This window comes from Microtus oregoni, unplaced genomic scaffold (assembly GCF_018167655.1).
Source record: "Microtus oregoni isolate MIOR12 unplaced genomic scaffold, Mior012 000003F_ref0000135, whole genome shotgun sequence".
Taxonomy (NCBI): Eukaryota; Metazoa; Chordata; class Mammalia; order Rodentia; family Cricetidae; genus Microtus; species Microtus oregoni.
The window spans coordinates 51,653,651-51,665,747 of NW_024543062.1; the positions used below are offsets into that span (position 1 = coordinate 51,653,651).

Genomic DNA, 12,097 nt, shown 5'->3' on the forward strand with positions numbered 1-12,097 from the left:
AGGGGAACCCCCCCCCCCAAAGTTGCCTGTGTGCATTCTGCTGTTGAAGGGGGTACACTGCCTGTCTGTAGCTAAAGGACAGCATGGTCTTCTCAACTCCATGGTTTTCCTCAGAACCCATCCCCATCTAGTTAGAGAGTTGTTCCTTCTGCAGTCCATCGTCCCAGGAACTTAGGGAGAATAGGAAACGGGATTCACATTCGGTTACTAGGTCAGAGGTTTGGAGTACTGCCTGCCTGCCTGCCTGTTATTCTGCCTCTGGATCCACTGTGCCCTGCAAAGACCTAGTTGACTGTTGGGGCAAAATCCAGGTGTCCCCACCCCCTTTCTAACAGTCCCATGGACTGGGCCTACCTCTGCTGATTTCTCTTTCAGAGCCATGGCCTCCCCTGCTTCCCGGGACCAGTTTTTAAGGCAGATGGAACAAATCGTCGAAGGCATTAAACAAAACAGAATGAAGGTCAGCAAGCTTATTCTACAGCCCCTGCCAACTCCCTACCCCCGCAGCCTCTGTGGTGGTGAGGAGGTCCTAGGCGTAGGCTTTCCTTCCTGACTGCATCCTTCCATGTGGCCTGCACCAGACATGAGACTCTGTGGCGGGGCAGGCCTCCACACTGCTGTGCATCCCAGCTTCCAGGCAGTAAACATTCGTATGCCAGGGACTATGCTACCCCCTATAGACTGTGTTAAATGAGCGATCCTACCCCTCCCCTGCTCTACAGATAAGGATTGTCCTCTGCTAGCAGCCTGCCTCTCGCCTCCAGCCCCCTCCCCCTGCTCACTGATCTCATGACATTTCACTCCGAAACCTAACTCCTTCCACATAAAGGAAGTGGACGTGGTGGCATGTGCTTATGATTCTGATGCTGGGGATAGCAGTGGGGATCCCTGGGGCTCACTGACAAGCCCTCCTAGCCTACTTAACCAGTCCTAGGCCAGGAAACAAGGTGAGGGCTAGCAGCCAACTTTATCCCCTGGCCTGTGCACACATAATCATGCACATAACTACACACACGTGCGTGCACACGCACCACGGCTGCTTCCAGGCAGCATCTGCTCTGTACACGAAGTCTTCCTGCCTTCACCTCCTGGATGGCTTCAGGAAACACTGCACACACCACTCCTGGTTCTGCTGAGTTGTCCCTCCTCAGAGCAACCACCCCCACCCCCAGCCTTCTGCATCACAGAGTCCATACACCCTCACCATCTCAACTCCATTCCGTTTTCCTCAGCACTGATGCTGCTGAGAACTGTAGTGTGCATTTGCTTGGTTGATTGGCTGGTTGGTTGGTTTAGTTTGGCACAGTACCAGTTGCCAGGATGTGCCTAGTGAGAACAAAGACTTTGTTTGTTCACTGATAACTTTAGGATCTCTGTAGGTGTTCTCTTACTAACAAAGGACCTGAGTTTAGTCCCTAGAACCCTGAGAAAATGTCACATGCAGTGGTGTTAGTGTATTCTTGTATTTGTGGAGCTGGGAACCTGAAGACAGGAGCGTCCCTGGGGTTTGATGGGGTACTTGGGAAGTTTCAGGCCAATGATAGTCCCTGTCACTAAAACAAGGTGGGGCTAACTAGGTGGCTCACTGGGTATAGGCACATATTGGAAAGAGAGACAAGCTGTCCTCCAATCTCTACTCACAACCTCCCTGAGCTTTTGGCTACCTTAGAAAATCCTTTGAAGTCAGCATCTAGTGTCTGTATAAGATCAGAGGGAAACAACCTATAACCTAGTCAAAGTAATTGTAAATAGTTTATCCTATGGTGCAGTTGCAATAAATGAAAGGGTGATGGGCTATTTTATTAGAAATAAACAATAATATACATCAGGGTTACTCACCTACAACACAGCCGACATTCTGGGCCAGATAATCCTTTTCCTTACCACAGTCCCAGACCTGAAGGGTAGTGAGCAGCTTCTCCTTGCTGGTGGTGCTGACAAGTCCTTCCTTGCAGTTGTGACACCCAAAACATCTTGCAGACCCTCACAAATACCCTCTAAAGACAAAGTAGTCCCCAGCTGAGAGTCTCTCCATGCCTTTCCTCTAACGTTCCACGGCAGTTAAGCTACCGAATAGATTAGAGAGCCTGAGATGGTATCTATCATTCAAGAAAACAGGCCAGCCAGGGAAATTATGTTTAGAAGGGAGGCTTGGAAGAAACAGATGCAAATGTTAGTCAGACGCCTGTGGTAGTCACTGTCAGAATGACTATTCATTCATTCATTCTCCGAAATGTTTACAACAGATGGAAAAGAAGAAGCAGGAGAACAAAATGAGAAGGGACCAGTTGAACGATCAGTACCTGGAGCTGCTGGAAAAGCAGCGGCTCTACTTTAAGACCGTGAAAGAGTTCAAAGAGGTAAGCGGGTGCGGGCCAGACAGGTCATAGCCAAAGTCAAGTGCTCATTCACCTCACCTCAAGATGCACCCTTAAAAACCAGAGCTGGGGGCTGGCGAGAACTGAGCTCTGTCAGTGAGGTGCTTGCAATGAAAGCAGGAGAACTGAAATTTAGTCCCCAGAACTCACAGGGGAGGAAAAAAAACAGGTATGGAATCCACTTATAATCCCAGTACTGGGGAAGAGGAGGCAGGAAAACTCTGGAGCTTGTTGGCCACTCAGCCTAGTCTACCCCATGAGTTTCAGGCCAGGGAGATACCCTGTCTCAGAAAAGTAAGGTAGGGCCAGCAAAATGGCTTTGAAAGTAAAGACGTTTTCTACCAAGCTTGGCGACTTGGCTTCAGTAGGCAGTGCCCACATGGTGGGAGGAGGGAACCAACCCCACAAGTTGCCCTGTGACCTCCGTGGCAGGCACACACGTACACACAAAATAAATAAATAGAAAATATCATTTTAAAAAGAAGGTAGACAATGCCTGTAGAGAAGCAGCTAAGGCTGACCTCTGACCTCCATAAGCAATGTACACACGTGTGCAAGCACACATACACACATGAGCAAAATGAAAACATTTTCTGCTCATAGTGTTTTTGTTTATTTTTAAAGATTATTCTGCCTCTTTTTCCACCTTATTCTTCTCCACCTGGCCTACCCTCTGTTTTATGAGATAGCTTTGGCAACTGTACACCTGTCTACGGGCAGAGCAACAAATCTCATCCTTCCGAATGTTCTCCCAGCTCTGCCTGTGCCTCTGGCATAAGCCAGGTTGTAAAACAGACATGGTGTCTGTCCCTACGGGACTGTGCTGTGCTGAAGGAGACAGATGAGAAGCTAAGAAGCAAATGAGCAGAAGCCCTAGTGAATAAGACATAATAAAGTAATAGCGTCAGCTTCATAGAGAGACAGTGCAGATTTGCAGCCAGGGCAGACTCTGCAGGCTGAGCAGGGCTCGGCTGTAGGGAAAGCGAGAGCACATCAGCGAGCAGCCTAGGGTCCTGAGGCGCGGGATGCGCCCGGTGACTGGTGTGGAGCACATATGTGATGCACGTGTGTGCAAGTGCATGTCCATGCACGTCTGTGCAGAGACTAGAGGCTATTGGCCATCTGCTCTCTCATCCGCCCACTATATTCCCTTGAGGCAGATCTCCCACTGGGTCTAGAGCTAGACTGGCAGCCAGGAAGACCCAGCAGTCGTCTGTCTGTCTGTCTGCATGCCCACAGCACCACCAGGGTTACAGACGTATGCACAGTCCTGCCCATCTTTCCAGACTCGGGTCCTCCTACTTGCTCATCGGGCACACTTGCCCACTGAGCCATCTCCCCAGCCTCTCAGCTTCCTTTTGGTTAGAGACATCAGAACGCTTTGGCAAGGACCTGGGGTTGAACTGTCAGTTGGACAACTCTGGAATTTGCCAGAAGGGAATCCAGAAGGGTAACTGGTAACTCAGGACACTGGACACCATTGGCAGGGAATGGGGCCAGTGACATCCCTCAGCGATGGCACTTAGAGTGTTTGGTTCCTTTCATAAACACCTCTCATTGTGTCTTCTGTGCACTTACATCTTAAGGCCGAGAATACCCGGCATTTTCACTATTAGAACCTCTCTCTTTCACCTGCTGTGTGTACACTAAAGCTACCTTGCTCAGCTTTTAGGGTACAGTCTCCAAGGCCCCTTCTCCCCTCCTTTCCTCTCAAGCAGACTGGCGAATAAGCTTTCTGCTTCTGTCTCCGGGGAGAGTTTAGAAAGGTCTGTCTGTAGGAATGACAGGGCCTGGTCTCCCGTCTTCAGCCCAGAGGTTTCACCACACCTGTCATGACACAGGTCAGTAGGTCACCGAGCAGTGTCATGCCAGGAGACAGCATGGTAGAGTGTTTGCCTGGCAATCCAGAACACCGGGTTAGAGCCCGGCACATCTGTAATTCTAGTACCCAGGAAGTAGAGGCAGGAGGTCAGAGATTCAAGGCCATTTTTGGCTTTGTAGCCAGTTCAAGACCAACTTAGGCAATGTGAGACTCTGTGTCAAAAAGGGAACGGCAGTTGCTAAGACTGGGTGTAAAGTTGGGGTATCTTTGGAGACCCATGTGAGTGCCAGTGACTAACGCTCATTGCTGTCCTCTTCCTCTGCTTTCCCAGGAGGGCCGAAAGAACGAGCTGCTGCTGTCCAAGATCAAAGCCAAGGCCTCCTGAGCGTCCACCTCCACTTCTGTATGTTGTTGGTACTTTTCTAATGGCATGTACAGACTAAAGGATCCCGAAATGGTTCTGAAAATGGCCGTGGAGAGATGCGGGAAGATTCATTTCAACTCTCTGGATGGATGTTTTCTTCCCACTGTTTCATTTCATCTCTCCTGGCTGCGGCTGGTGGCCTCAGACAGAGTGACACCGTGACTTGGGTGGCATCCTAGGACCCTGTGAAGAATCGTGGGCAGTGCTCATTCACTCTGTCCACTCAACTTTTTTCTCCAGTAACACTGCATTTATGAAGGTACCCGGATTTATATGGGCCCTGAGAATAAAGAGCGTTATGTTCAGCAAGTATTAACTGAGCAACTGCTGAAAAATGAGCCCTGGGGTAAACGTAGCAGAATACAGAGCATTGTCCCTTTCTCCTCTGGCATCTAGCAGGGGACAGAGAGCAGATACAACCCTCTTCACCCCTAAAGCTTGTCCCTTGTAATGCTTCCGCAGGCTGCTGAGTGAGCAGCCAGCCCATTTGTGTTGCTGGCTTTGGCCATGCCCCAACCGTTGTGCCTTTTGTTCTGGCCCCTCACAGTGCATATGGACTATAGGCTGGACTGGCATGCTGAGCAATTAGCACATGGGTGTAGAACTAAAGCAGGAGAGGTTCAGGTTACTGGTGTTCACCTTGTCTATGTGGGAAGACTGATATAATATAAAGTGACCATGATGGGCTTTAGAGATGGGAACCCTTCATGTGGAGCCATGCTTCTCTGGTGTTTCCTTTGGCATGGCTGTAGGTCTGTCCACCCCTCAGGCTACATGTGGTCAAGGAGAGCTGTCAGGGTATCAGTGTCGTCCTTCAACCCTGCACATCACCAGGCTCACCTGGTGGAAACGCTGCAAATGCACCTTCCATTGAGGACTCTTCAATTAGCATTGAAGCCTCCCACATCAGGATGGGTCCTTGTTTGAAGCATACCCCATGTTCCTGCACTGCAGACGTCAGGACCTAAGTAAAGACTAAGATGTGTGTGCTGTTCAGTATCGTCAGCGCAGGCATGGGGAAAGATAACAGGGGCTGAGCAGGGAGGAGCGGCAGATTTGTACAGAGGGGCACAAGGACTCCATGCCGGAAACACCACTTGGGCTAGATCTAAAAGGAACAGGATGTTAGCTGAAATAGGAGGAAGGGCCTTTAATAGCCCCTGAAGGGTTGGTTTTAGGCTCTGGAAATGAAGAGGAAAGCGATTGCCAAGTTCTCCCCCAGCAATCAAGAACCTAGCAACTGGGTCATGCTCAGTAAACCCCAGTGTGAAGTTTGTGCTCCAGTCTGCGTAGATTTGGCACACACATGATCTGAACAGCAGGTTGGACCATTTGACAGAAGCATAGATATGGGAGGCAGGTGGAGCACTGTGCAGTCACAGAAGCACTGTTCATTTTTCCTTTCCTAATGTGCGTGGTTAAGAGAGGCAGGAGTCATACGGACTCAGAGGAAAGAGGTACTGGGGGCAGTTGGTAGAGCGCTTGCCTAGGTTCCATCCCTAATATCACTTAAACCAGGCATGGTCATGGTTGGTATACTTGGGATCCTAGCTCCCAGGAAGTGGAGTCAGGAGGAGCAGGACGTCAAGGTTATTCTAGATTGAACAGCAAACTGGAAACCAGCCTGGGCTACAGAAGATTCTGTTTCCCATGCAGGCCTAAGAGCATCATGAGTTCCTGACCCAGGAATCACTGAGTTGTGATGAGCTGGGTGGGAGCGGTAGCACCTAAAGCATCACCCCCCTATGCCAGCCCACTTCCTCCGCTGGGACCTGGTGGTCACAGGAGCACTGTGAAAGGCTCAGCTGTGGAGTGATCCCTGAGGGAGGAGGCAGGATCTTGACTGTGTTAGAACTCCCAGTTCAGAGAGGATCATCACCTTACCTTGAGAGGAAGCTCGTCCACCCAGAACACTCTGGCTGATGTCAGTGTTTGACCTCAGGGAAGTGGGAACAGATGAGGTTCAAGGTCTCTGGAGCCCACTCTCTGTGTCTGGGAGAGGTATGAAATACCTGATCTAAAGCAACCATAATTGGTTTTGGAGATGGAAACTTTTATTTGGTATTGTTTCTGGGGGTTCCTTTGGTATGGCCGTAGGCATGTTCAGCCACAGGCTGCTGCAGCCAGGGATAGCTGTGAATGTGGTCCAATATAACATTCTAAAGTGGTTTAAAACATGGAGGTTCTTTTCCCTCGCTGTTTCTTTACGCTGTGTACTCTGTAAACTTTGTAGATGACAGTATCGGATTATAACATCAAAAGCTTGATCACTCCTGGTAGGGAGAAATTGGTAGATACCTTGTCCCAGTTTTTAATTCACAAGACTTAATACAGATGGTGAGAGATACGTGTTGCTAGCTCTATAGTGCCAGGTGTGAACTCCTTCCGGAGGAGCAGGCCACAGATCTAAACAAATGCAGTTGGCTGCCCACTGTTGCATCAATGCTCACATCTTGCCGGGCTGGTTGGCATTATAGTATGCAAGTTCATAGCTGGGTAAGACTGCTGACGACACCCTCCCTGCAGCTGTCTATGCAGCAACATCTGCCACTATGAAAGCTAGCCAGCAGGGAGAAAGCCCCTGGCTTGGATCTACCGTAATTTCTCTGTTGTCCTACAGAGAATGTGTCCTACATTCAAAGTATGTGGTATCTAAAGTAGTGTCTTACCATCTGGTGTTCTAGTGGGAAACCATGAGCAATGGCTAACCTGTATTTTGAAGCCTTCTAGGTTGACTAGGTTGGTTGAACACTCTTTGAATTAGTCTGCAGAAGCCAGCACTGAGAATCCTACATTTGCTTCCAGCATCCTGAAACATAAGATAGCACCTTTGTGGGTAATTCCAGCATGAAGTAGGCTGAAAAGATTCCCCAAGGGCCCTGGTCATTTCAGAATCTACCTGGAGACTGGTGAAAGGGAGGGGCCTACCAGAGCAATGTCTTCTGTGCGCAGACATGTTATAGCATTGAGTTCTGAGCTTACTAGCTTTTTACCAGAATTATAAGACAGTAGAGAAATGTCTGTAAGTGACTTTTTTTTTCCAGTGTGCAGTTTAAGAGAAACCAGACTGAGAGCAGTGAGATTGTTGATAGGGCTGGTGCCCAGTGCCCTGCATCCTTAGGACCAGTCTGCAGATCAGGAGCTGCCTTCACTCCTCCTTGCTTCTCATGGAGGACCAGGGGTGCTCTGATAGCAATCAGGCTCAGAGCAGCTGTGAGCTGGGCTAGAATAAGGTGATAGTGAAAGGCCTGGGAGGATGTGGGGACATGTTCTCCCATGTTTGTGTTTAGTCAGCCAGCACCACAGGGCAGCACATAATACCACCCAACAACTGCCAACCTGCATCCAGAGGGGTGGTGTTTTTTCTACTGAAGCAGAGTCCATGCTGGGCATAAGCTCCTGTTAGCCTGATCTTGCAAATGGGGTTCTGGTTTGTAGCCCTTGGTTTAAGAACAGTGAAGACACAGACTGGTAGTGGAACCAAACCAGCGTGGGTCACTAGGCAGGGCTTTTCATCTCCAGAGTATTCCTGGAGATCTCTCAAAACCTTGAGCAAAAGCAAGGGGCAGGCCCTCCAGCAGCCCTCTTCCTACCTCACTGAGTGTCATTCCCATGAATTGTTAGTTTGGCAGACTCTCATCTTACCTATTTTGAGTAAGGGAGGAACTACCTGAAGGGGTATGTGGGATCCCAGCCTGCCCTGCAGCCTGAACATCCTGCATTCCCTCTGCTCCCCGTGGTTCTAGCCTGCCTCTTCTCCAGGTGGTGGATGGTCAGTTTAAGGGGACTGGGCATTCTAGAAGTAACTTCTAGCCATGACTTTGCTTGTGAAGGTTCAGGTGGTTAAATTGAAATACGCCCTGAGAAATACTGTAAGGAAGTGTTGTATGGTGTATTCATTGCCAGGGTTGGTCACCAAGAGAAAGAACACCTTCATACAGAGCAGTGCAGCGATGAGTAATGCTACTGTCCGCTCTTGGAGCTGAGCATGGCCAGAGGAGGAGCCTTATGAGATACCTCTTAGAGCCTGCTATGCTCTCCCCCTACAGCAGGTGGCGGTAGGCCAAAGTTGTACATAAAAAGTCAGTAAAGCGCTTGCCTTGCAAGCATGAGGGCCTTGGTTAAGATCCCCAGTATCCATGTAAAGAGCCAGGGCTGGCCATATGCTTGTGTATTCCTGGCACTAGAGAGGCAGGGATTGACGGATCCTGGGCCTCGCTGACCAGCCAGACTAACTGAATTGGTAAGCTTCGGGTTCAGTGAGAAAACCTATCTCATAAAATAAGATGGGGCACAATCAAGAAGCCATCTGAGTTGTCCTCTGGCCTTCACATGCGCAGGCACATACATGCACGTGCACACACATACCCCATGCACATATAGGAGCATACGCACACAAAAAAGTAATGCATGTGTTCCATCTTCTCAGAATAAATAGGATGTAAGATCATGAGTGGGCTTTGGGATCTCATCTGCAGTGTGTTTGACATTCTGTATTTCCATCAGCCTGTGTCAGTTTCCTAAATGGACCAAGCTCACCCTCCGTGGATATTTTCCCCATGTGCCCCCTGAAGAGGACTCTGTCCTCTTTCTGATTTGGGGTAGTGGGTTTTGATCACCTGTGTGTTCCCTTTTACATTGGCCTCCTGAACATATCACAGTCCACCCACCACACCCCTGTTGTCTGTCCTAATGACACATGTCACTGCTTACAGCCCCCAGGCCTTTGTAAGGTCTGCATCTTCCCTCTTTGGAATGTGTGAGGGCAGCAGAAGCAGGGACCTTGCCCGCCTCGTTGTGGTTCCCCAGTCAGCACATCCACTTGGTGAAGTTCGTTCCCCAAATTGTATCTTAACATCCTGTAACAGTAAGCTATAGATTTAACCTAATCCATACTCCGGTTGAAGCAGGCTGGCGGCTCTAGAAGCAGCATAGAGAAGATAGAGATTTATCCTAATCCATGCCCCGGTTGAAGCAGGCTGGCGGCTCTAGAAGCAGCATTAGAGGAGCTTTCATTAGTCACCAGCCTTGAAAGTCGGAATGGAAAAAGAGTTTTCCAGAAGTTTCCAGCCTTTAACTGAGATCACCTTTTGAAGTTGTCCAGTATTGCGGCAGAGAGGGCACAGCAATGTCAGATAGGATGGTGAGTTTGTTCTTCTTTCAGATGTGGTAGATGCATCTTAGCCACGTGAATCCACGAAAATGGGTGGTACTGTCCAACCGTGGGCAGCAGCATCCCATACAGGGATGGCAGAGCTGCAAACCTGTGGCCTCCTTGGAGGACAACTGAGTAGTGCGTTTATCACAAGTCCAAGTGTTCCGCCTTTTGAACCAGCAGTGCCACGTCTAGGAACTTTTCTTATGTATGGAAACTTTTATTAAAGCAATGTTTGTAATAACACAAAGTTGGAAATTATCATTAATTCAGAACAGGGGTGAAAAATCATGGCCCATCTCTAGAGTGGGGCATTTTGCAGACATTTAAAAGAAAAGGCCTGTGGTATGTACTGTTAGGAAATGTTCACAGATCTTGAAGCCACGTGGTTAAGTGGGAGAAGAAAACATGCATGAACATGCATGAAATGCTAGTGTTTGGAATAGAGATAAATACATGTGTTGTAGGTGTGTATGCATATGTATGTGTGCATATACTCACACAAATGCTTGTGATACGTCTGCTTGCCTGTGCCCAGGCTGTCCCTGAAAAGTGACACAGAATGCTGGCAACCTTGGTTGTCTCTTGGAAAATGGTGGGAATGACTTTTCACCACTTGTCTTTTGTATTCTGGAATTTTGTACCATGTACATGCATTATCTACTCAAAAATAAATAGTTTTTGAAGTTTAATTTGGTTTCATTTTTTAAAAAATCATGGGAGAAGATTACACTTCCATTAATCTGCTATATACTTCCTTCCTTCCTTCTTCCTTTCTTTTTAGGGAAGGGGTTAGACACATGGTTTTGAGACAGGGTCTCATTTGTCCCAGACTGGGCTCAAACTCTGTATAGCAAGGGTGAACCTGAGCATCTGATCCTCTGGCCTCCACCTCCCAGTGCTGGGATTACAGGTATGTTTCTCCACACCCAATTTATGCGGAACTGGGATTGAACTCAGGGCTTCTTGCATAAGTGAACATTCTACCAAATGAACTACACCACCACCATCCCCCATCAATATGTTTGATTTTGTTTGTTTATTTTGTTTTTCAGGCAGGGTTTCTCGACATAACCCTTGCTGTCCTAGAACTCACTTTGTAGACCAGGCTGGTCTCGAACTCAAAGATCCACCTGGCCCTGCCTCCTGAATGCTGGGATTAAACGTGCTCAGCTAATTTGTTTTTGTTTTGTTTTTTAACAAAAGCAAAGCATTGGAGTCAAGCAGTGTGATGCTGTTCTTGAATGTCAACTTGACCAAATCTGAATTTAACTAAAACCCAAATAATTGGGCACACCTGTAAGGGACTTTTTCTGAATTAAAATACTTAAAGTGAGAAGATTCACTTCTAATCCAGATCTTTGAGGTGGGAAGATCCATCTTTAATGTGGACCACACTTTCTGCAGGCAGACTATGTAAAAGACACAGAAGAAGGTAGCATGCCCCCTCCTTGGTCTGCTTGCTCTCACTGTCGAGTACATTTCTTCACTGGCATGAGAGGTTACTTCTTTGGGATTCTGGTATATACTGAAGACCAGCTGAGACATCCAGCCGCATGGACTAAACAGCCATTGTTGGACTTGCAGAACCACTGCCTGTAAATTATCCCCCCCCCCCCTCTCTCTCTCTCTCTCTCTCTCTCTCTCTCTCTCTCTCTCTTTCTCTTTGTGTGTGTGTGTGCTCGCATAGAGTCATGCTGTAAGTTCTGTTACTCTAGAGAATCCTGGCCAATACAGACAGCTAGACTCATTTGCTTGGGTCTTAGGCACTGGACCACATGAAGGGCTGGCTGTGTCTGCTGGAAGAGCTTTGGGGACTGGGGAAGCTGGTTCTGCTCTTGTGTGTATGTTTACCAGGGATGGGAATGAGCTGAAACTGCTCTCGGGTTGCTGTGTCTCATGAGAATCACATTATAACCTGCCTGTTGACACTTGCAGTACAAAAGATAGGGACAGTACCTCTGAACAGTTCCAGCAGCCAGGCCTAGATCACCTGGAATCTTCTGTGGGTGCTCTGATTGTTGGTTTTTATTGTCCAACTGGGCACAAACCTAGAGTCATCTGGAAAGAGGGAACCTCAAATGAAGAATTGTCTCAAACTGGCTTGTGCCCATATCAATAAGAGATGGTATCAATGGATCTGGAAGGGCCCCGCCAACTGTGGGCAGCACCATCCCTAGGCAAGTGGCCCTCATCCATATATAAAACTAGCTGAACACATGCCAGAGAGGAACAAGTAGGCAATGTTCCTCCTCTGTTGTTTCTGCTTCAGTTCCTGCTCTGCCTCCCCTCGCTAAAATTAAGCGTGTTACCTGGAA

General features: G+C 48.4%; 1 protein-coding gene across 2 annotated transcripts in view; it reads left to right on the plus strand.

Annotated features, from left to right (window-relative positions):
* The window catches only part of Ccdc93 (coiled-coil domain containing 93), an 82,617-nt gene extending 72,146 nt beyond the window's left edge, over positions 1-10,471 (plus strand). For both annotated transcript variants that reach the window (XM_041648114.1, XM_041648115.1), the window contains 3 exons: positions 376-460; positions 2,247-2,360; positions 4,532-10,471. In XM_041648114.1, coding sequence (XP_041504048.1) covers positions 376-460; positions 2,247-2,360; positions 4,532-4,585 — 253 coding nt within the window. In that variant the 3' untranslated portion in view covers positions 4,586-10,471. The remainder of the gene's footprint in view (positions 1-375; positions 461-2,246; positions 2,361-4,531) is intronic.
* Positions 10,472-12,097: the final 1,626 nt, after the last annotated feature.